At 42.4% G+C, this 25,769-nt stretch overlaps 1 protein-coding gene across 1 annotated transcript; it reads right to left on the bottom strand.

Annotated features, from left to right (window-relative positions):
* Nucleotides 1-393: 393 nt before the first annotated feature.
* Nucleotides 394-24,843, bottom strand: CMTR1 (cap methyltransferase 1). The gene is given in 27 exon segments (XM_066316017.1): nt 394-2,859; nt 4,559-4,580; nt 4,583-4,666; nt 5,199-5,225; nt 5,228-5,307; nt 5,874-5,918; nt 7,242-7,310; nt 7,929-8,020; nt 8,731-8,853; nt 9,350-9,481; nt 9,646-9,715; nt 10,353-10,409; nt 11,350-11,406; nt 11,822-12,001; nt 12,957-13,089; nt 14,318-14,405; nt 14,665-14,783; nt 17,153-17,204; nt 17,206-17,353; nt 17,537-17,608; nt 17,711-17,802; nt 19,035-19,106; nt 19,843-19,935; nt 20,354-20,418; nt 20,421-20,511; nt 21,251-21,393; nt 24,686-24,843. Coding segments are annotated over 27 exon segments (2,469 nt in total). The 5' UTR covers nt 24,816-24,843; the 3' UTR covers nt 394-2,726.
* Between the last annotated feature and the right edge of the window lie 926 nt (nt 24,844-25,769).

The following is a 25,769-nucleotide window of genomic DNA, read 5'->3' as shown; positions in this document are numbered from 1 at the left end:
TTTTTTTTTTTTTTTTTTTTGCCTGTTCTGTCCCATTTCTCAGCCACTGCTTTATTCTCATCCTGCCATCTCCCTCCTGGCACACATTGCACCATGGTAAGCCTAGACTATGTTAGGCACTTAAACTCCCTGGTCTCTGGGCTCTCAAAGTATGTTAGTGGTCTGCTGTGGCCTGGAATGTACTTCCTTTGAGTAGAACAGGAGCCTACCCATGCTGCAGGTGTGCCAGAGACTTTCCCCTCTAATGCCCTCCCATTCCAATGCTCTAAACTTGCCACAGAAACCTTTAAAAGGGACTGCCTTAAAATTTAACTCCACTAGCATTTCTCTGTTGCCACACTGACAGACACTGCTGGCCCAAATTTCATGGGAAGCAAAGGAAAGAAGCACAGCTGTGAACTAAAGGGGCTGTATTGTAAATAGAACATGAACGCATAGAAGTCAACGCAAAATGATACAAATCCTAGTAACAATACATTGTGCAATTAACATACATAAGCCCTCCCTTCAGCAAGACCTTCCTCACCCGCCATTCTCAACATAATCCCTCAGCAGGGAAGCAAATAGCTTGGTGGCTCATGCTTGCCTTCTTGAAGGGAGATTTGGAATCAAGGTTCAGTGCATCAAAACAAAATAAAAGCAAATTAAAATGAGAAACTAGAGACAACTGAGTAAACAAAGTATCTATTCATAAAAGCTAGCCTGTAGACTGACCATGTTTCTCTGTACCCTCCAAGGCCTACGCTGATCCTAGTTTACTTCTTAGTCACTCTTCTGTCTGCCAGCCCACAGGAGTCAAAGCTGAGCTGAGGACACAACACTCCGCAAAGGAGCCTGGCAGAGGGAGCAGCATGTGTTGCTGGCACTGGAACAGCCTCAAGGCAGTCCACAGAGGTCCTCAGAACTCAAACTGCCGATTGGTTTAAAAAGCCAACTGTACACAGCTGGACTGTTGAGGTACTTTATTGCCCACTGGGAGAGATTGCTCCCCATCTCTCATGAAGTGCCTTTGTCAAGACAAAGCTACCAGTGACACACCTCTTGGTTAGGGGGAAGAGCCACCATTTCTTTCATATGTGTTTTACCAATGTTTGAGAGCAGAGAGGGTCTACAGATCAGCCAAGAGGATGCATTAACAGCCTGCAGTCCTTTAACTGATTCAACAGACCTGTGTCTCAGTCAGAATGTTTATGTTTTGCTGTACAGACTTGTTCAAATCATTCATATGGATGTGGAGAAAAAGACAGTCTAAACAACTGCTATAGATTCTAGAACTATAGCTTTCCTTAAGGCACAATTCAGACAAACCCCTAAATCACTTTTCTCCCTACTGTCAATCTTTGTTTAAAAACAAGCCAAGAACGAACAAAACAAAACAAAAATCAAACAAAACAAACAAAAAAAAAAATCAAAAGGGACTATCTTTGCTGCTTGTACAAAAGCATTCAACTATGTGTTATCTTCTGATTTAGGTGGAAGACTTGGCAAAGTGCCATGGAAGCCAGAAGTGAAGGTAAAACATGCAACAGAAGCCAACATTGAGCCTGGCACAGAAAAGCATGGAGAAGTCTTGACACAAATGCCATACTGAGAGTTTCCCAGCTCTGTGCCTTTACCTCAGATGCAGTTCCAGAGCCAGATGAGATACAGAGGATTTCAAAGCCATTCTGATATTTAAAATGGAAAATCTGGTAAACATTCCAGTGGGCACAGTCAGGGGATAGGATTGCTTCTGATTAACCTACATAGTTAAAGTCAAGATACCTTTCTACTGAAGCCCTAGGTCTTTTTAACTAAGTTAGACATTCCCATCATTTCTTCCAAAGACTTCAGCATCCTAGCTTTCTGTGTCTTCCCTCCCACATCCACTTTCCTCCCTGAAGGTTTAGGTAATAATGTAGAGTACCAAGAATCAAAGCACCTTGGTCTCAGAAGTACCATGAAGCATGTACACCAACCGTGGTACTTTTTCACAAATTAGCCCCAGGCTGCTGGCTTCGCATCAGTCACTAACCTGGAGAGGGGAAATCCTTGTCACAGCAACTTGCAGGGGTGTGAGCCCATCAGATCTGTGCCAGGAACTGTACTCATCACCTGCATTGGCCTTTGTCCAACAGGGAGCCATAACATGAGAACTGCCAGTGGCTAGCTGAGTGCCTTGACAAGAGAAATGTTGGAGACACTGACAAGAATATTTAACTTTTGCCCACAGCTTGCCAAGGACTTAATACCCTCCACTGGATAGTGTAGCCTTTGACAATGCCAAGGAGACAGCTACCAGGAGCAATGCAGGGCTGCTTCAATGTGCTGTTGCCCAGCTCTGCCATCAAAACATCTCTGCTCCTTCCCATGCTGCAGGAGAAGCAGAAGCCTGGGGAGATGTGGCACACACAGAGCTCCACAAACCTTGCTGAATGTTTGAATAGGAGCAAAGAAAGCTGCCAGCCCCTTGGCCTCATGCATGTCAGGACACAAGGACATTAGGCCTCAGCTCCAGGAGCCACCTTGGGTACTCTGGCACTAGGTGTTACCTGGGCTGTACTATATATATACCAGGGTAAAGCCTCATCCTGTGCCTTCTGCATACCAGCCTCTGGTTCAATCATCTCCAGGAAATCAGCTCTGGAGAATACCGGGATAGAAGTTGTGGAGCCTTCCCAGTCCCATCAGTCCCTGAAGAATCCAAGCTGGGCTCGGCCCCTCCCTGCACCCTCAAGAGAGCAGGGTTAGGGGTAGTGTGCTTGGATGAAAGAGAGGACAGTCTCCTTTGATAGCTTCTCTGGATCTTGTCTTTTCTGAGAGTCATGCACTTTGACACCTTCCCCCCATTCCCAGAAGAGGCGGCTGTAATGGCAGACACTGTGGGCAGAGAGGAGAGCAAGATTAGTTTGGCAGGAAAGGGAAAGGAAAACACTTCCATCCCAGCAAAAGACTGCTGCCCTTGCTATGGGAGCCACACAGAAATACTCAGAACAGGTGCCTTAGAAAACACCAGTGCATTCATTCACCTTACAAACTCTACAGCCCTCAAAGTGCAGCAACAGCCAAGCCTAAGAGATTTCCATGGAAACAAACTTGTTAATTCTAGCTTCACTCAAATTCATTTCAGTATTTGCTGGAAGAAGTCAGGTCACTAGAGAAAAACCCTACCTCCTCCCAGGTTTCTCAGAGGATGAAACTGTCATTGCAGGGAATGGAAAGACCTTAATGAAGAATTTAGAAAGTCTGCCAGGAGCAGTAACCTAATCCCTCACTACACACCTACTATAATCAGTAACAGCTGTCCTATGGAGCTTTGCAAACAAACAGCACCTCCCACTGCACAAAAGCAGCTAGGATCATTCCCTCTTTCCCCTCATGTGAAATTATTGAGCACTGTCGCTGCTGAGAGTTCTGGTCCTACAATGCCATCTTCCACTCCATCCATCAAGCACAGCCCTCCTCACTGCATCAACCAAGTCTCAGCCATAATGAAATCAGAGCTGCTAATTACTGCCAACACAGCAGCCTTTAGTTTGTACAATTACTGACACTTAATATTCATAGCTTATTTAGTGCTTCTGTTCTAACAAAGCAGTACTAGCACAGCAGCAAGAGCAAATGTCAGTGGCTAATTATAGACATATTAGTGCTCACTAACCACAACACATCCCTTCTGGAGTCCCACACAAGCACTTCCTCTACCACCTCAGCCATTCCTGTAGGTTCATGCTGGCCTATTTCGGAGTACATAGGCAGAACTAACCCCATCCTGACAAACTGAGGTAAAAAGCATCATGTGCCTCTCCTTTAAGTCTGTTCTGCCATTTACCACACGAAGAAAGGCTTAAGGATTCCTGAAAACACTGCTCTAAGACAGGTAACAAGGTTAAAAGTGAGAAATCAGGAGTGCTATTTCATATGAAGTTCTCACTCAGAGGCACAGTCCTGGGTAACAGTGGTAGTGCAGGACATCTCTACTCAGGAGCCCTGAGGCATCAGACTCAGGATTTGCTCTACTTGGGTAATTCCCTCAGCCTAGTACTCAGTAGATAGAGATGGTTTTCAGCAGCCACAATGTTAATGACTGTCCAATGACAAACCCCTCCATCCTTTCCCAAGGAGCCACTGTTTTTCTCTCTCACTCTTTAAGAAAAGTTCCAAGCTTCCCACAGGTTATTCCAGAGCCTGGGCTAAATGAACTGGGATTTGCTTTTAAATAAGCAACTTCTAACCAAACAAGTTAAATGCAGAGACACGACAAACTAGAGTTGCTGGGCTCAGTTTCTACTTCCCCGTGTGCAGGAGGTTCAGTAACTTGTAGTCTGCTGCAGACAGCGGAACAAAGTTGTGAGAGGTTTGTAATTCATAGCCATTATTGCAAATCCATGATTTCACATCAGCAGTTTCCTGAAAGCCTGAGAAGGGCCGGCTCCTGCAGCACACCCTGCTGGTGAACAGCTGCGCTTGCACTTCAAACGACTGCAAGGACACAGCACTGCTGAGCTCCCTTCTAAACACCCAGGCACACCACCACAAAGATACCCCATCCATAGCCTCAGCTCTGGCTCATACTCACTGAAAGGGTGCAATGGCTTCAGAAGGGGGTTGTATGTCGCTACATTGGTCATTTTGTTGAAGAAGAATTTCTTCTTGAAGTTTTTGCTGTATGCCATTGTCCAGGGATCTAGCAAAGGTTTACAGGGATCAGGTAGAAATAAAAGGGGGGCGGGGAATATCAGAAGAAATGCACATACAGTGCAAGTAGTGAGGAGGAATCTATAAGAATAATTGTGATCCTTCTATTACTTTTTTTCTTCCTTCCCCCACAACAACCTGCTTCCCCTGCAAGCTGTTCGCTATTCACTGAGAAAAATCCCTTCTCCCTGTATTTAGAAGTTGACATTTGAAACAGGGTATTTCCATGTCCTATTACTCTGGAAAACATCTTGATGAAAAATTATTATCTCATTAAAAAGAAGGTAATCAGTTATGTAATAAATGGAATTACCCACACAATGGCTAATCAACCCACAACACAAAGACCTATATAAATACCCAAACCTCACCTGAATCCAAGCTACCCTCATTACATCTCTAGCCATTGGAATATTGCCATTGATTTTTTTACCAAGTTACAAGATGAGCAAGCCTGGTCAATACTTTTTACTTGGAGAGACAAAGAAGAGTTGAGAGGGAGTGGGGACTCTCCTTCCTACCGTTCATAGTCCGTACGATGTAGAGTCTGTGGGCACAAAATGCCGGTCATCTCGGCCGGTGTAGGACAGGGGCATTCCCCCTGAACTCTTGATGACTTTCATCTCTAACCTAAATGTTGAGAGAAGACAGCGATAGAGTGTTTCTTCCTTTACTGTGCTTGTACATATACCATACCCTGCACCTCTTCTCCACAGTGTCACAGTGAGAACTGACAGCACTGCACGGGACAGGATCAAATCCTGAAGAATTGGGTTGGTTTTTTTTGTCTTCCCATACAGGACAAGAGAAACCAGTCAGATCTGTCTAGATCAGGCTGCAAATTGAGTGCTGTGGTGAAAAATCTGTGATGAGTTACCATAATTAACCCAAATGGGGTTCCTATTCCAAGTGTGAATTCTTGACCTTTCAAGCCACTGAGAAGCCAGTGATAGTTCTGCCCAAACTCAAGCACTGTTGCTACTCCAACTGTTATGAAGTGCATTGGCCACATCTACAGCATTAGAATGCAGCAGAAGGATGCTCTGAGTGAGCAGCATCTCAGGAACAACAGCCACCATGAGCTCTAACAGATTTCTCCATGACTCCACTAGCACAGATGAGATCATCTCTCCCATTCCTGTGCACCAGTGATAACCTTAGTGGGCCTCAATGTTTTATTTGCACCAATCACTTACCTCACAAAAATCTTGTCCATTTCCAATCTGTATACTTCCTTCACTCTGGGAAGAAAAGACAAAAAAATATTTTAAAAAAGTTTAAAGTGTGCTTTTTTCCCCTGGCCAGCTACAGGGAGCAGCCAAATGGTTGATTTTACACAGCATGAAGTAGTCAGGCACAACGAGGTTCACCCTTCTCCTCTATCTTATGTTTCAGTGCCTAGTTTTTCCTGGCTTGAGAAAACCTGACACCTGCATGCTCATGGCTGGATTGCTGTAAGCAGCAGGTAAATATCCTTGCTGCTAAGGAAGCTGTGCATTTTATCTCAGGTTGACTATACAGAAAAGTAAAAACAATGAAAGTCAAGTGCTTTTGTTTACCCATCAGATAAATTGACCAAGGTCAGTCCCAGACAGGTTCTGGCCTCTGCATGCTGGCCTCACAGTAAAATTAAACAACCTGATTTTCACCATTATTATCCTCAGATGCAACAGACTTGTTAGTTACCCTGAGGTAAAAGAGCTTTTTTTAAAATCAGCAAAGATTATTTTGAGTCCTCATTCTGTCATTACATCAAACTTGTTCTGTTGTTTTGAGACACAGAAAACCCATCAGTAAATTAAAAAAGCACTGCCTCTGATTGGACATCCCAACATTTCCCACATACAGCTACAAGCATCAGGCTCTAAAGAGCACAGCAGGAACACTTTAACACCTTTCCACAAAAGCAGCAAATGACCCCTCTACAATCCATTCCCCCAGCTCTCCTTCTCACTTTACCTTCAGCCTTCATCAGCATTTTGGGCTCCTCCAAATTATTACAACTGTGTTTGTCATTAGACAGACATTAGACACTTGTTACCTTGCATTAAGCCATCAAGGAAAAGAGCTCTTTCATTTCCTCCAGATTTTTTTCATGATATTGCTGCACTTCAGCTTGAGAATGAGAAGCTGTTTTGTCCATAATTCGTATCTGATACCTTCACAGTGGTGCTCTTATGCTACACTGCAGTAGAATTAATGAAATGGAAGGTCAGGAGACAACCAAAGCTGAAGCCCTTTGTCAGGAACTTTCCTGGGGGTTGTAACTAAAGCCTTGTCCTCATAGATGCTGGTCAGTCCTGCATTTACTAACAGTCAGCATCACTGTACTGCTGCTGACCCTTCACGGCAGACAAGGACAGAATTCTTCACGTTTGACATGTGAAAGGAGGGCACAGCTACTCCATTAACAATATTTACCTTAAATATATCAAAAGCTTTTAGTTTCTTTCCAAAGAACATAACAGAATGATGAATATCAGCCTGAAACTTAACTTCCCTTCAGGTCCTGCAACACACTGACACCAAGGCAAGCGAGGCTGAGGGAAGGAGGCATCACTCACCGGATGGGGTTCATATCTGGCCGGCTGGGTTTGGAAACAGCTTTGACAAACTTCTCTGCCAGCCGAATTCTGAATGAACATAGAAAGAGAACCCAAGAGAAAGCAATTTAACAAGGCCGTTGGCACAGCAGGTAGACAGCAGTTTCAACAAAGTGATTAGACAACTCAGGACATGCAGACTGCCTCCACTGCTAGCCAAATGGGTCTAGCAAGACTTCTTTCCACCTCACTCTCCCAATTCAGTGCCCAGTGATACTGCCTATTATCCATTAGGAATGAGTGTCTATAGCTTACTGTATAAGTCCACATGCTGTTGAACACTGATACATTTATCAGGCTAGCAGGACTAGTAGAGACATTATGTCCCTGAGGAAGGAAACTGAGGGGCTTGTTCCTTCTCTCTCAGTTCATTTATATTCCCAGAACGGTCAGTTTACCCCAGCTGTGCCTGGCTCACCCTACACTAAGAAAGAAGATAGAGCTGCCCTCATACATAGAGAAGATACAGTTGGAAAAGCCTTTATGTACTTCAGTTCAGAGCAGCTTCATTCACAGTTCATCTTTATGGTAGTGTTTCAGCTGAATGCACTTGTCTCCCTGTGCTCAGCATTCTGCTTTTTGTCTAGACACTGTTTCCCAGTCACTCCTACATATGTACAAGAAAAAGCTTCTCCAGACCCTACATACCTCTGGTTGAAATGCTGCGTTCGAACATCATTGCCATTCAGCACCAAGACATCAAGGATGTGAATGGCACTGATTTTTCGCTGGGCTTTCCCCTAAGGAGGAGAATACAGAGATATATTATTCAGACTGTTGATATTTAGCTTTGTTTTATAGCTTGTTTTTTGACAGGACATGTCTTCCAGCAAGAAAGCACCTTTCCAGATATTAGAAACACAGAGGGCAGCACCATGCTGCCCATTATACAGAGAACATGGCATCCTCCAAGAATTGATGTATCTCAAATACCCAGTTCTGTCCTAGGGGAAGGAGAGAGGGCAGGACCATGGCTGCCATCACCTGCTATCTGCGCCTTATCAGGTATCACAAAGCCCAGCACACTGCAGTACCCTTGTCTGAGGTGCCAGAGGACAGGGAAACTCCCAAGCAGCTGGGATTTTTCACCTTACACTGCAAATATACCACAAGGGTCTTCTTCCCATAGCCTGCAGTCACTACTGAGCAGTTATGTACCCACAGAGCCACAGGCACATGAAGTCATGGTGGCAATGTCATGTGCAGCTCCACTTAGAACAGCAATACATCAGGACCAGAGTGTTCTCAAAACAATGTTGAAAGCTCATATTTCTAGCATTGGACAGAAAGAAACTTAATCCAAAATAGTTACTCTAAAGATCATATGCAAAAAAATAAAAAACCCTTGGACTCAGCACAGACGGAACATTTATTCTGTGGTATCTTACAGAGATTAGGTGAAACTGCTCTTTGTGTTTGCAGAATGAGGTAAGAGAGAGTAGGCTCCTACCTCTCCTTTCAGCTCATGAACAATCTCCACAGAGAGAAGAGTATCTCGTGGCAGCTCAGTTTTCAAATCCAGCTTTGTCCAGCGGTCTGACTGGCGACCACCCCAGGTGTAGATCTGTGATTTCTGTATATAGAGACAGTCAGATTCAGCCAAGGCTTCCTGAGGGCAGGGGTGGAGAAGAGACCTCTAACTGCAGAGCAACCCTCAGAGAATCTTTTTGTCCTAGGCTGTCACAGGCAGTTTCTTTGTTGTAAGTTTTAAGAAAGAACCTTAACCTCTACAGCAAAGGAACAAAAACACCAATTCTAATCTACCAGTGACTTTTCACACCCGAAGAGCGAGCCAGAAATAGAACTCTTTTAGAAGGACACTGAAGATAATTACAGGCACTAGCAGGAGTGCAGGTCTCTGTGTAGGCTGAGATTACAGAAACAAGGTTAATTAGTGTGAAAAGCAGTGACATCAGGAGAAAGAAACATAAATAACTAGCAGTCTCAGGTACTGCTGATGAGGATTCTTTTAGGCCTTTAGAGACGGGAAAGAATGGGATGAAACTGCAAGGCAGAATAGTAGCATTAAAATGAATAAGCTAAACTCCCAGACTGTTCTTAGCACTTACCCCTAACGCCAAGAGGAACTTCTGCTCACTTCCAGACACCATACACCGGTAATCTAACACCTGGCGAATTTTCTCCAGTGTGCTGGAATTCAGAGGAGTGGGTTTGTAACTGAAGGTATCAATGTCTGTGCCCTAAAGAGCAAAGCATGGAAAAAGCAAGACAGACACAGTACATCAACAGGCAGGTAAACACAACTTCTACATGAAATAATAATCCAGGACTAGCTTCTTCATCTCTTAATTCCAATATGAAAAAAAATTATATTTGTATGCAAGGACTCTAGGCAAGGTCTCACCTGAATCAGCTCAAAGAACTTGGACTTGGGATCTGAAGATGAAGGAGCAACACGAGCCTGATCAGGAATCTGGAAACAAATCCAAACAATTGATACTGAATGTTACTCTTTGACACATTTAAAGGAATGTTTCTGCTGTCAATATATGACAGAACATCCTGCCTCTGAAACTCCTGCCCTTGGGATTCGAGATGAAAAAGAGATGTGGCAAATAAAATGTCTCACATGTTTTGCAATTTTAATGTAGGCGTACCATGTCTCACAGAAACCAACTGGCAACTCCAGAAAGATTTAGTCTAAACCTTTGGTGTGATGCATGTTTTGATGTCTTTCACCAAAGACACCATCAGTCTGTGAAACTAACTGCCATATCTATGGCCTCACTAGTCAAAAGCTCAGGACACAGAAACTGCAGACTCATAAAATAAGATGTTTCAGAGAGCTCTGCTACTTGGGATCTAGGTGCTGAGTTCACTCTGTGTACAATGAAATATTCTCAACTGCAAAGAAGCCTGCTCAGTTAAGCCATACACAATAAATCAGGGACATCCTGTTGGATTATATAACAGCTTGAAACACTTTCTGACTTTCCTACAGACAAGATATTAAACCTCTGTCTAGAAAGTCCTACCTTTACTGCAACTCCACTCTTGTTTCACTACAGCAAAGACACCTTCACAATCTGCCTGCTTGACACCTTTACTTACCCCCACAGCTGGAGACACTCCTTTCGGATTTCAGCCTGCCGTGGCTCAACCAGAGTTCTAAAGAAAGACATCAGACTGTTAAGATGGTGAAACCTCCTTGATCTTACGGCATTATATATGCCAGCCTTATAAAATTTGCAACTTTTAGCATCTGGCTTGGGAACAACAAACATGAACTGCTCCACAAAGGGTTGTGTGAAAGAGGATGCTGCCTTCCCTCCCCACCCTCCAGTTCCTGTTTAACTTTGTTTCACGGTCTGCACTACTATCAGCCATCACTTTGTTCCATGAAAGTACCACTGGTATAAATATTCTCAATCAGTTTTGTACTTGTACAAACTTAGGATAATCTCCAAGAGCTGGTACACAGCCTTACTTAAAAATAACAGTGAAGACCTGCTGAAGGTCATACAAAAAACAGTGTCAAGGTAGAATCAGCTCTGAGACAATTTCTAACTACCATGTTCACTCAACTTTCTACCAAATATTATGTCTGAATAACACTTGAACAGAGAAGCCATGGCAGGGAAACATGGCAATGGTTTTAGTTTTATGCAAGAAATTAACATCAAACTTTAGGTAATTCTAGCTCTGTAAAACAGACGTCTTGAATTGCCCCAGGAAAAATGAACAACTATGAACCACACACAACTTGGATGGTTACTGCTGAATTGAATATACCAGCTGTAAGTCACTTTTTGCTTATATTCCTGCTAAGAAGCAAGCTAACTTATGGTAACGGGTAATCATGCAATGCATGAAACCCTTCTCAACAAGGGTGATAACAAACTATCAATTTTCAGGACTCCTCCAGCCACCCACACATCTCTGCAAACAACTCAGGTAGACACAAACTGAGCTACCTAAAAGCACTTTCACTTTCCTGGCTCCAAAGGCCAAATCAACAACTTGACAAGGGCATATTAAACAAGGGCAAAACAATTCACTAATAATAGGTTAATTCAGTCTTCACCAAAAGCCAAAGGAATATACTCACGTGTCTTGAACAAAGGCACGAATTTTGGCTAGTGCCTTTATCTGAACTTTGCAGTGGCTAAAAGAGAAGAAAAGGTTTTAGTCAGGGAGCAAATTAATCACCACCAACATTGTTCTACTGTTCAAAACAAGAAAGTGTGCTGGGACAACAGGGGGAAGCCAGTCTGATTCACAGAGCAATGAGGCATCTTAGCCAACATGATTCAAACTGACAGGAAGACCACTGGAACAAATTAGGTAGCACTCTCTTTTCTACACAGTACTCAGAGGCCTAACAGTCACTTACAGTAATACAGCATTTCTGTCTGCATAGTCCCCCTGCTCTGCTCAGCCTCTAAGGGAACAAAAGCAGAGCAGTGTGGCAGCATCAACACTGTACTTCCACAAGAGCAGGAAACTTACACCTGAAAGCCATGCTAAATTAATCTGCCTACAGCCAGCAGCCCTCATCAAGCATAATTATAACAACTCACTTCTCATTGGACTGGACAATGTAATTGTAGAAATCCTGGTTGTCTTTGAGCACATTCAGTGGGACGACAAGGTTCACATCCACGTCAGAGTTGCGCAGCTGGTTGAGTCTGATGTTCACTGTGAAGAGGTAAGCCCGCACATCCTCAATCCCCGACTTCAGGCCTTTGCACACCACGTACCTGCACAGCGAGGCAGACAGATCAGGTGGACTCAGTTCTTTCAAAGAGCCAACTTTTCTGCCACATTCCCGTTATAAGGACAGTTTCCCAAATCCCAGGAACTCTTTCCTCCTGGATATCCTTAAGAAGATGCAAACTCACTTATCACTAAGTCATCGTACATTTTCTAAGCTCTGGAAAGACAGGAAAATGTAACCCTATGTAACCCGCACCACCCCCCCCATCCCCGTCTCCCTCAAGTAGTAAATCAATTCTGCTAAACTTGACAGGTACACTGAAAACATAGATAATATCACAGAACCATAGAATCATTGGGTTGGAGGGGATCCTAAAGATCATCCAGTACCTTCAAGTATTGGAAGGCCCAAATTAGGTCACCCCTAAGCCTTCTCTTTTCCAGGCTGAACAATCCCAGTTCTCAGCCTCTCCTCACAGGAAATGTGCTCCATCGTTGAAATCATGTTGGTGTTCCTCCCCTGGACTTAATCTAACAGGTTCATGTCCTTCCTGTGCTGGGGACCCCAGAGCTGGATGTAGTACTGCAGGTGGGCTCTCACCAGAGCACAGTAGCAGGGCACAGTCCCCTCCCTCATCCTGCTGGCCACACTGCTTTGGATGCAGCCCAGGATACAACTGGCTTCCTGGGCTGTGATCACACAGTGCCAGCTCATGTCCTACCTCTCATATATCCTCTGGCTTCACTGAAACCATAGTTGTTCCATGCAAAACAAGATTTGTTACATATTCAGTTCCACAGCTTCCTCCCCATAAGGGCAATTTGGCAAATACCATCTTCACCTTGTCCATAATTTGCCAAGCATCTAAAATGTTTCCCTCCTTCAAGACAGCTGCTAATTGAGGCAGGTTACAAAGCTTTTACTAGGTTTACCCAAATTCATCTATCACTGTATTTAGAGGATTGTTGTCTGTAGACCCTCATCTTCAAGCATCTCACCTCTCCGAGTTAGCAGGGCGACTTGTCACAGGTTTAAAGATGCAAACTCTCTCAAAGCAGCAATACAGCAGATAAACAAGACCCACACTGAATGGAGTAAACAGGTCAAAGGTTTTGCAGACAAAATGTCCTCCTGGAAAAGAAAAAAAGAAGTACGCCAATGCTAGCACATTATAAGGAAACAAGGAGATACTGAGCACCTCAATCCTTCTGCAGAACTTGTAACAGTGTTTTGTGCAATTAAATAGCATCCAGAACACAGTTATGAAGTGGGCCAGCAAGGCTTCATCAAACATCTTCCCTATGTCTCTGCAGTAAGGAGAAAAAAGCATTTCCTTGGGAAGAATCTAACCTGTATGTAGGCTGTCTCACAAGCAAATCTTTTACCTCCCCCATCCTTCCCTTCCAGGCCCAGACTGTGCCCTACAGCCCAGCAGCATGCTATCCCCAAAGCCTCCAGGGAAGAGGAGCCTTGGTATATGCAACAAGGAACCTCAGACTAGGAGAAGACTGATAGATGTTACCTAAACAGAAAAACTTGCTATCTAGAGAGAAAAGATTTGTGTTGCCCCTCTCCTTCAAACAAGATTCCCAGTTTCCCCAACCAAAAAGTAGGCATTTTTATAAAACTGCCATCTACCCATGTAGTAAAGATATAAAGAAGGGCTGCCTCCTTTTATCATATCACATTTGAGACTACTCCTTAGTAGATCATTGCCTCAAGTTCTTCTAAACATGGGGCACAAGATAAAAATTATAATTTTTTTACCAATTGTCTTCTGTATCAGTGCCAAAGGCTAACTGAACTCAGTGGAAGACAGGAGCCATCAGAATCAGACACTGTAAGGTCCACCATTTAGCAAAAATGAGATGCAGCTAAGACAGAGTAAGGCATCATTTGTTCTTATCATATCGATGGCAGATTTAAAGGAGAAAAGCCTTCAGAAGCTAGAGGAAAGGAAGACCTAGTGATAAAGGCCAGTCTGTTCCAATCAGCTGGGATATTGAGGAAGTTGGTCCAGCTAGTGCTATAAAACTCAGACAGACTGTCCAGTTATCACACTGCATGACCATACCCCAAGACAACTATATAACCCAACAAATTAAATAATTAAATTAATGCATTTTAGCTCATGCTTTTAATTAAAAGCAACATAGGCACAGAACAGCTTATTTCTCTGACCAAATTGCTTACCTTTGTGACAACCATCTCAGTACTTATGTGTACACATTCAATTCTGTGCAACTCACAGCAGAGCAAACTTCAAGGCACTAATAAATTTGTACAGCAACATTCCCCAGTGCCACCCACACCTTAGAGAGAGGAGGAATATTAATGGACAAAACAAACCTGTTCGGACCAATGGACAGTGCTGTAAGGAACTGGCAAAGCATGAGCTGTTTGCTTAGGATTTCTTGCAGATTCTCCTGACCCTCCACTGAGAAACCCTGCAAAGTGCATAGCATCTGATTAGTATCTCCACAAATCTGTTACTCAAGCAAAGGATTCTGAGGAATTAAATCATGGAATAATGATCATTTCTGTTTCTTTAAGGTAAAAGAATAAACACCAGGAATTCTAATGGCAAGGCTTGTAGAATTTCACATTACAGCTACAGACACATATCAAACACCCTACTGTATGTAGACCAAGGTGTTTGTTTTATCAGGGTTTTTTTAGTGCAGGAAGAAAAATAAATCAACCTACCCCATCAGCCATTAAGAAATGCACTCCCTTGTGATCAGTATTGTCCAAAACAAAATTCTGGAAAGCAGTAATGTTCTCTGATCGAGTGATGTCTCCGTCTCCATCAATCCCACCCTCTCCTATGGAAAAAAAGGAGACAATCGATAACACATTTGCAAGTACAAACAAAAGATCAGTATGTGCAGATGATCTATTGTATTCAATCAACATTTAAGTCAGAAATTACAAAAACCTTGACAGGTGAACATGCTCAAATGAGGAGTTGTACATTAGCCTCAGCAAAAGATAAATGAAGACTATATAACAACATAATATTCTCATCCAAGCAGGAATGGCACACAGCTGAACCTACTGAATACTAAGATTCAACCTCACTGCCCAGCTCACCTGTTCAAAACATGTATTACAGACAAGGCAAAATTCTTTATATTGTGCATTTGTAACCTTCTACTATGAAGTCAAATCATTCCAAAAATCATAACAGGTCTATTTTCAAACACAGTGTAATCTGAGCTTTAAAAAAAACAACACCCCAAAAAGCCTGTGAACAGGTTATAAAGGGAGTAGGGAAAGAGAGAGTAGGGTTTGTGCACAAATACTCATACAGTTTTCCCCTATGGCTCTTTTAAAAGAGCACTTACATTGTCCCCCATATGGGGTTTTAGACAGCTGACTTAAGGTGTATTCTAGAGCTCACCAGCTGTGCCTTAAGGAAGCCTGAACTTCTATTGGTATTAGTCCCTGTTGATCTTCTACAACTATGGATTCTATTACCTCAACTGGAGGACTAGCAAGCAGAAGAGACCAGGATGCATGACACAGTTTCAATAACTAAACTCCTCACAACCATCCTGTCAGTAAGTGAAGTGACAATGGGATTTGTTACCATTCTTCACAACAGAAATATCATGGCAGGCTACTTCCTTCCCATCAATGGAACAGAGTCTGTACACACCTCACTAGACCTTAATAGCATAACAGAAAGGGAACAAGAAGATTAATCAAAATCATTGGGCTATTAATTTCTCAGGTATCTCCTCCTCTCTGTAATACCAGTTTGCCACGAATGTGAAGACTCCAAACACTACAACCATTTAGAACAAGGTGTTTATCTGGCCCTTGCCATGAAACTTCATTTTAACTAAGATCTAATCCTACGTGCTACTAACCACTCTCTTAAAGCTCTATCAGGTGTCAAGAGGGGGAGCCAACCAGTCAGTTGTGGAAAGAAAAAAAAAAACAAACCACACTAGGCACAACAATGGAACAAGTCAATCTTCTGCTCTGCAAGACATTCACCTTCCAGTTTCTTTTATATAGTTTGAAATAAGGAAGCCTGAATACTAGCAATCTTTGAATTTCCCCTCCTAGTCCTAAAGGCAAGGCAGATAGAGGGCTCAAACCACATCATCAAGATTAACATGTTACAGTGCATGAGATGAGATGCAGCAATTGCCTGTGTACACATGTTTTAAGTCTGTCTCAAAGCAAGGTAAACATGTTAACATAACAAACCTCCTTGGATTAAGCAGCTGATTTGGTCACAGCAATTCAGACACAGCCTCTAGCCCAAATCTGTTTTATTTATCTTTACTAAGAGCCCACAATCAATTGTCAGAGCACAGCTAGGAAGGTCTGATATAAAACATTGCTGACAGTCAGGCAAATGAGGTTCTATCTCTAGCTCTGCTAATAGATCTTTGGGCACATCGGAGGCTGGAGCACCTCTCCCATGTGGATAGACTGAGAATACTGAGGCTGTTTAGCCTACAGAAGAAAAGATTTCTAGGGAGTCTAGGCACACTTCAGTACCTAAAGTGGGCTACAGGAAAGATGGGAAGGGAGTATAATGACGAGACTAATGCATAATAGCTTTAAACTGAAAGAGGGTATGTTTAAAATAGACCATTAACAAGAAATTCTTTACTCAGAGTAATGAGTCACTTGGGACACATTGCCCAGACAAGTTGTGGATGCCCAGTCTCTGTTCATGGCCAGCTTGGATGGGGCTTTGAGCATCTGGTCTCATGGAGGTGTCCCTGTTCACAGCAGGGGTTTGGCACGAGATGATTTCTAAGGTTCCTTCCAATCCACACAATTCTATGATAAATCATCTCATTCACCTTGTTCAGGCTGAGATCAGTGATGTAAGAAAAACATTGCCAAGCAATCTTTAGGCACTCTATAATGTTCACTTAAGCAAGGTACTCAAATATCAACTGCTACAATGAAACATATTCCCAGGCCAGACTGGTAATAAATGCAAATGACTTGAAAAAAATGAAAATACTTGTCAGAAAAATGACCTGTATGCAAGCTCACTGATCTCAGCCCCCTTCTCCAATGACAGCCCCCTTTTACCTTGCAAAATGTTTCCCTAGGCTTCTCCTAGATCCCCCCGCTGGTATCCATACCAGCCCTGTCACTAATACAGAGGCTGCAGCATAAGCAACAACATCAGGTAACTCATGATGGCTGTACTACATACCATAATAAGGTTCAAAGAGCTCACTGGAAGCAGAATAGAAGTCCTCCAGTTTTAAAATCATTTGGTCCTTTTCAAGGTCAGCCAAATCCTTTTGCATGCCACTTCCGCCTCCACAAGACATATTCAGAGAAGCCTCCAGGACCAGCACACACATCAGCAAAGTAGAGCAGCTCTGCATCCTACTCCTTTATCAAAGGCACCGGCAAAAGGAAATTAAGGAGATTCTACTGACCTGTAACAGACAAACCACATACACCCTAAACCACTCTGCTCAGAGGAATCTTTCACACGACTGTTTCCCCAGCTAGTATCCTAAGGATTCTCCTTTCTTCCCACTTCCAATTCTCTGAGAAAGCACTGCTGTTAGAAAGTTAGAGGCACTCACCCTTGGTAGTCCTTAGGTTTGTAAACATGTAGTCAAAGACGTGATCCATATTTGCCATCTTCATTGCAGCCCTGTGAACACATAAACAGGGCCTTGTTAGGTTTCATCCTTGGCTCCCACAGCTGAAATGGACATACATGGAAAGGGACAACACTATCAAACATTCTACACACCTGTTCAGAAAGAAAGCTCCACGGATCATCTCATAGGGGTTAGACCTTGTTCGGGCTCGGCGCATTTCTTCTCCATCCAGCTCATCAATACACTCTGCACAAACAGAAACAAAGCTCAGCTGGACCTGGCACAGAGCTGGAGGGCATCAGCATTTCCTGTCTTCTTGCTTCTCTCTCCTAGACAGCAAAACTCCATGCAGGATTTGGTTCACAATAGAAAATGTTTTTCTGTCTCATAATGATATTTGTTCTTCTTCTAGGCCACCTCAGCTCTTAATAAACACCTGACAAATTCTGTACTGACAGCTCCAGAGCCTGGTAATCTGGTTAGCCACCTCAAAAGCAGTCCCAGTCTAAAGTATTTCTTCCACATATATACACACACACACTCGACTGCAGTCTACAAGGGCATGATAAAATCTAGCAGGGAAGACTGAACAGATAAGAAAAAGGGAGCTTAATTCCTTAGCTGATTCAAGCCTCCAGCTTTCAGTCGGACTAAGGGCGTGTGACTGCTTTCCATCATCTCCATTCGGTTTTCCTAGGGTAGAGTTAATTTGTTTCATAGTAGCTGGTATTGAGATACATTTTGGATTTGTGATGGAAACAGTGTTAATAACATAGAGATGTTTTTATTACTTCTGAGCAGCGTTGAAACAGCATTAAGACCTTTTCTGCTTCTCATATGACCCTGCCAGCAAGTAGGCTGGGAACACACTCTGGTGGGGTTTGGAGGGGACATAGCTGGGACAGGTGACCCCAACTGTCCAAACAGATATTCCATACCATAACTCCATCATGCTCAGTATAAAATGCTGGGGGAAGAAGGGAGAAGCCAAGGGCATTCAGAGCTATGGTTTTTGTCTTCTCAAGTAACTTTGCACGTGATGGACTCCTGCTCTCCAGGGGATAGATAGCTGAACACCTGCTTGCCCATGGCAAATAATGCATTAATTCTTTGTTTTGCTTTCCTTCCATTGAGTGATTTTTGTTTTACTTATTAAATTGCCTTTATCTCAACCTACAACTTCTTCACTTTTACCCTTCCTGTGCTCCCCCAAATCCTGCTGAATGGGGAGTGGGTGAGCAGCTGCAGGGAGACTTAGTTGCCAGCTGGAGTTAAACTATAAAACCTCCTAGAAGGCTGAGCTTCAAGACAGACAGCTGAACAGATAGTAAAAACCAGAATGCTAGGTCATCCCAGCAACATTGAGGTGACAAGAGGACATTCTGAGCTCTTGTCAATTACCTAACAACTCAATCCTCTTTATTTATTTCACTTGCTTCCCCAAAATTTCAGTTCCTCTCTAGGAAGGGGGCTCACCTTGCACTGCAGGACATTACGTAAGAGCTCTTCATTACAGAACTCTGTTTCATCTTCAATCACCAACTTCCTCTGCAACAGGACAAGAGCACAGAGAGCAATTAGCAAGCATGATATTGTCATTTCAGATGCAGCATGTACCAAAAATGGATGAAGGCTGCAATCACTAGGCTATATCAACAAAAGCACGGCAATTAGTCTGAAGAATTTTCTCCCATTAGGCATCTTGAGACCACATATGAAATACGGTATCCAGTTTAGCACTCCCAAGTACAGAAACAGACATACTGGAACAAAAGCAGCAAAAGGGCCACCAAATTGAGAGGGTGAAAAAGCACCTGGTGTATGAGAAAAAGCTGAGAACAGTTTGTTCAGAATGCAGAGAGAGAGAGATCCTATTGCTGTACCTAACAATGGGAGAAGTCCCTAACAGGAGACAGAAAAGACTGACCTAGGCTCCTAGAGATGGACAGTGACATGACAAGAATAACAGACAAAGCCACATAAAAGAATGTCAATTAGCCAGATGTAATTTTCTTTTGTCAGCTGGGTTGTCAAACACTGACCAGATGCCCAAACAGGCTGTAAAGTTTCCATCCTTGAAAATACTCAAAACTCCATCAAACAAGGCCTTGAGCAACCTGATCAGATCTAGCTGGATCTGCTTTAAGCAAAAAGCTAAACTAGCAACCTCAAGAGGTTGTTCACAGTCTATGCTATTCTACAGCTATTTGACATGGCAACTGTCCCAGGCTGAGTACTCCTGCTTTGTCTTAGGCTGGTTAAGTACCAAGATATAAAAAATTACCTTCCCCACAGTCATCCACTCCTTGAGCTCCTGGGCATCTGGGATCTCCGTGGTACACTCAGGGCACCAGTCCACCTTCTCATAGGCACTAGGCTGCAAACACAAGTCGTGGAAAAAGCCAAAGATGTTTTTACTAGAAAAATACAAAAACTAGTTGCTGCCCAAAAGTTTGCCTCACCACGCTAGCATAAGGGGTTATCCTGACTTTAGGGCGAACTGTTGAGTTTTTCCTCCTGGACTAAAAACATGAATTATTTATTTTTAAAATTAAAAACAACCCCAAACACCTCCATCACAAAGAAACCTCACCACATTCCCCCTTTATGAGAGTCTGATAATCAAGGCAAAACAGAAGTCTAGTACTCAAAGTACAGTTTAGAGACACTGGAAAAGAGGCAGCTGCCAAGAAAAACCACACTTGCTTTACACATTCTTTCTCCCAGTTTTTGCTGAATACAGCAAGAGAAAACCAGAAAGTTTTACTTAAGGACTTAAAACAGAAAGTACTTACCTCTGGCTCATCCTGCCAATCAATATTGAGCTCCCCATCAAATCCTTTGAGGGTCAGACCAAACCTCTCCTTCCCTTCTGATTGGAGGCCTCAACAATATCCTTCCTGCCTTGGCCATACTTTCCCAGACCTTCTCCTTCCCGGAAGCCCATCTTGGCCTATAAAGGGAGCAAAGGGAGCACTCTGAGGCAAGCGCACTTGAGTTTATGTACTACTGCTAAGGTCTGTAGTGGGGAAGTACAGAGAGCAGTGGGAAAATGGCACATCACTCTGAAGTGACTTGAAGGCACTGAGCATTTTTAATCTCAATTGTAGATTGCAGGACTTTCGAGTGAGTTCACTTCACTGAGGCAGGGCACAAAAAACCTAAATCTGAAGAATGTTTGAGATGACAGCAAATTACACAAGGTTCAGTAATGCAAGAACAGCCTGCTCAGAGAGAAAAGTGGTGAGGAGCCTGGAGCCATTCATCACAGGCTTCAGTAAGCATGGATGATTCATAAAAAAAGATGTTGGTATAGGAAAAAATTTGTGTTGTGATGATATTCTTTGCTGTGAACATGCATTTCAAGTATCAGTTAAAACTTCACATAAAACTTAGAGGAGGATGTGAGACACTGCTCCTTAAACATATACACATCTCTTAGGTTAAAAGAACTATATTCATATCTGCTAGTTTTTCAGGCTTTTCTATCAATAAATTTTAGCAATAAGAGAACAATAACAAAAAGCAGGAATGCAGAAAATTTCATGTATGTACAAGACAGTAAAGAAATAAAAGACAGAGAACCCTGCTACAAACAGGATCAGAATCAAAGTATTTTTTATAACAAACTGGTCTTTTCACTTCACTCTCATCAGTTCTTAATAGTTGGGTCCAAACCTATTTTGACCTACCATAAGCTTTTGGGAGACACTGTTATACATGGAGTAGCGAGATGAAGTACCCTCCACAAGAGAGTCTTGTTTGAACTCATTGCTGAAGACTGGTCTTTTTTCATCACTCTCACTGTCAGACCCACTGGTACTACTGGAAGACTCTGAAAACAAACAAGAAAGTGAGAATGAAAATAAAATAAAATGGAAGAAAGACATCTCAGTAGTCACATTAGAATACAGCGAAACTCATTAAATCCTCCGAACACACACAGAGAGGACACTTCAGTATCTCAAATGTGTTACGGGAAGCGTGCAGGTGTAATATAACACACCCTGTGCAACCAACACTTGGTTATCTTCCCTGTTGCCTCAGGGACACACACAGCCTCTCTGATCCCCAGGGATTCCAGGCCCCACAAAGAGCTGGGCAAACCCCATCACACCAGCAGAGCAGCCACAGCATGACCACAACAGTACTGTGGTGTGCCCGACCTTTGCGATGATCCTGAGGAACTGGAAGGTCCATAGGAATTCTCTCCCGAGAATAGTCACAATTACACCTTGATGAACATACTGAATTTTCCTCCATATACAAATGTAAATCCATTCCTAACTTAGCCAAAAACTCACATGAAGTATATAGGCTTGGGCCTGTACAAAGGCTCTACCAAATGGCCACATGGCAGGAAGAAGAGAAAGTTAAATTTATTATACTTCAGTTTGACCCCCCACTGTCCAGTTAAATAGCAATGGTCCCCAAGTTCACCACAGCAAGTGAGAGAGTTTTTCACCTCTAGAGTTTACTGATACATACAAACTCAAGTGAAAGATAAGGTCAGAGGACACCGATCTTTTCTGAAGTACCTTGAGAGAGGTTTGAGGAAGAATTTAATCAAGTCAGTGGTTCAGTCAAGGTAGTAAGTATCAACACACACAGCAGGCGCTCAAAATAAACCTTTCTTACCAGAAACTGATGCACCAGAACCTTCACGGGCACCAAATAATGAAGCTCTATCTGTGCCCACTTCCACCTTGGGATCTAGTTGGTAAGAACTTGTATGAGCTGTATAGTCCTCACTGCTGCTCCCCAGCTGAGAGATGCCCAAACCTACTTGCAGGATGTACCTGGGATCTGGGCAGGAATCATGGTAGTCTCCTTTGTCTCAGCCTGCTCTGTACCAGCTGGGTGCCAAAGGAGGCCCCACAATCCAACAAGTCCTTCTGATTTTCCTGGGGTAATATCACCATGAGGATGAAGCAGTGGCACAAGTTTCTTACTACAGCTAATTCATAGGGACTACAGCAGCAGCAGCAATCCACAGCAAGCACTGCCATGCTGTGTTGGCCCTCTGCCTCTTGAGTTCCCTTGTTTGCCAAGTGCTAAAAATCATTTTGTGCTGCTTTGTACAACTAGGGGAAGTGGAACTACAAAAGCTGCCCTGACATAAACCAGAAGATTGTTAGCAGAGTTGATCTATTCTGTTAATCTCTTAAGAAAGAATAATTTAGCTCCACAGAAGTGTTAAAAAGCCCCAAAAGATATTATAATATTTAAAAAGAAGAATTGAACTTTTCTTACATTTGTCTAATTTAAGAAAAAACAGACTATTTCTCTCTCAACTCACAGATATCTGTATTTTCCTGTTCTGGAAAACTGAGCATCAGTGAAGTAACAGGAAACAACTGAAAAATCAGCAAAAAAAGGCCATTACAAGAAAGTGAAGTAAAAATGAAAAACACCACAGTAAAATACACAACTGTAGTTAAAATCCTTTCAATGTGTCCTCAGTGCTTGTTGCTGAGCAATCAGTTTTTAAGATTCAGGACTTGTGTCCCCACAATATACACTAGAGTTTTACAATATCAACATTTGAGGCTTCCAGCTCCGACAAGTAAGGCTATGATCAACCTGTGTTTCAACGTTCTATAACCATCTTGATTTCAAGATCACTATCACACAAGATGTATTCTGTTTCTTTCACAGTGCTTTAGATGAGAACACATTCACAAGGATTTTTGCTTTAGGATCAGTTACTGCTTTCTGCTTCTTTGATACGCATCTTCAGCTAACTTTGTACCTGCTTTTTGAGCCTGTGTCTTATTTTCTAGAGACTCATAAAGTGCCTTAAACACAATTACCCACTGCATAAGTTTAAGTGGAGTCCCCTTACAACTCTTCTTGTTTTAGATTTGCTAAGCCATGCTCAGCTGAGATTAAATTCTCAAATCACTTCTTTCCTCAACCTCCTTTCTTTCATTAGAAAACATGAGTGTAATAGGCTACTAAACAATTAACTCTATCCAAATATTAATTCTTGAACAGTATCAAACTTGGTCTTAAACATTTAGGCCTACAGCCTATTTTGACTCATGTATGAACTCAATAATCAGAAGGAGGGGGGAAATGAAAAAAACATTGGTTTGAATTTTTTTTAGCTCAGCCCTGAGTGCACAGAGCATTCCCTACCCCAGCTCTCACATTCTGCACCTCTGGCCTCTTCACTCACCTTGGGCCTTGTCATACAGGTACACATACTATACCTTGCAACTACGGCTGCTCCCAAACAAACCCACTCATCTTCCACACTCACCCCCTCCCATTTTCACAAGGGAAGTCTTTATGCGTTCAGACACTTGAACACTTCATGACCATGAGAAATCCTAAGACTACTCTGACATGGCAGGTATGACAGTGAGGCAACCTGAAGCACCACCCTGGGAGAGTTTAACGTGTCCCACAACAGTGATACCAACTGTGTAGGTCACATGCTCATCTGTGGTATATCCCAACTCCGGGTGAGAAAGCACGCTCCAAGGAAAAAACAGACAATTAGTTAACTCTGAAATACATCTTCCTTCTGAAAAGAAACACCTGTGAACTCTCACAACACTGCTCTCCCCTGGAAAAATCACACTGAGCCAGGCATAAGAGATGGTCCTACAAAGTAGAAGCCCCAACCAACCGGCCCCCTTTGCATTCATCTCAATTTCTCCCATCTGCAGAAATGTGATAAGACTACTGATTTCTTTCTTCCTTTTTAAACAAAATTATGATTATGATGCTTTTTTGTGGTGTAACACCCACAACGCCTCAGTACTGAGAGTTTCCAAACCAGAAATAACTGCTGAGACTGAAAAGATCAACATGACAAAAATGTTTAGAGCTTTGGATCATGCACATGTCATCTACCTCAAACAGAGTTTTCTACATCTGAATTCATACAATTCTCAGATGAAAAGGTTAACATAAAATTTTAAAACAACCTAAATGAATTTACACCAAAATGAATTTACACCAATCCAAGGTTGTGAAAAGAAATGATGTAGCTTTTTTTCCTAAAGAGAGAGTACATCCTTGAAATTCAGGCTATCAATTAGGACTTAGATGTAGGTTCAATTCCTGGTTATTATTTACATCCTCTGCAGCAGCACATTCCAGATCTCCAACATTACCTTGAGTAGTATGATTGCTAAATTGATTTTCATCATCTGAAGTAGAACTGAGGGTTAATCCCAAGTCTTCAATCCTCTTCTTCTGCTTATTTTGGGGGCTGCTAAATTCGGGTTCTGTCCTTCTCTTCATGTTTTCCTGAAATGCTAAAAGAAGATCACACTTGGCAAACATTAAGCACGTTAACTTTCTGTAATGGACAGCAGCATGGTTGTATAGATCGTGTTATGCTGTTCAGTATCAGGCTTCTGAACTTAAATGTCTTTAGGTAAAAGTCCTAGCTTCTTTTGTGCCTTTTTAAACACCTAGTCTAACTAATCAAATAGGAAACCGATATGGAAATTCCCCTATAACTGATGAATTTCAAATCACTTCTACAACCTACTTATCCCAAAATGCAAGCAGATGAAGTCAGCCCAGACACAGACACTTAGATAACTTAAATATATGGCAGTTCATTATTACTGCTGAATCAAAGACTAATTTTATCCAAACACACTGAAAAAATGTCAGATCAATCTAATGGAGAATATGCAAAGTGGACAACCAATTTCTCACAAGACTCCAAACAACTCTGACCTCACCTCTACAATCTTATTAATAAAGGAGCTTGTCCTGCATGACTTTTATATCAGACGTTATAAATATGTGTGCTCAAGTTGTGTGTGTGGGTTTGTTTTTCACCAGGAATCACTAGCAAGATACTCAGCATCCTGGATGTGGCTGATAAATTTTGCATAAACCCAGAGAAAGGTCTAAGGCCTAAGATGGAGTTAACAGAAAACAGCTCGGAAGGCTTGCAGAAGACAAGAACCAAGTAAAGGGAAAGCAGGTAAAAATTTGAAGGTAAAAAAACTTAGCACACCAGCTACAACCTCCTGCTACTGAAAAAAAAAAAATTAAACAGAACTTGATTAGTGTTTATTATTCTAGATAGGATTATTGGACTACAAAAGATGCCCCAGGTCACAATTCAAACCTTTAGTTACCAAACTTATTTCCACAAACACATACAAGACAGCTTAAGGCCAAATCCTTTCTTTATCCCCAGAACTCTGAGTACAAAATGATCCCACAACGTCACTG

Source organism: Sylvia atricapilla, chromosome 3, assembly GCF_009819655.1.
Source record: "Sylvia atricapilla isolate bSylAtr1 chromosome 3, bSylAtr1.pri, whole genome shotgun sequence".
Classification (NCBI taxonomy): Eukaryota; Metazoa; Chordata; class Aves; order Passeriformes; family Sylviidae; genus Sylvia; species Sylvia atricapilla.
This window is presented reverse-complemented; position numbering and strand designations above follow the sequence as displayed.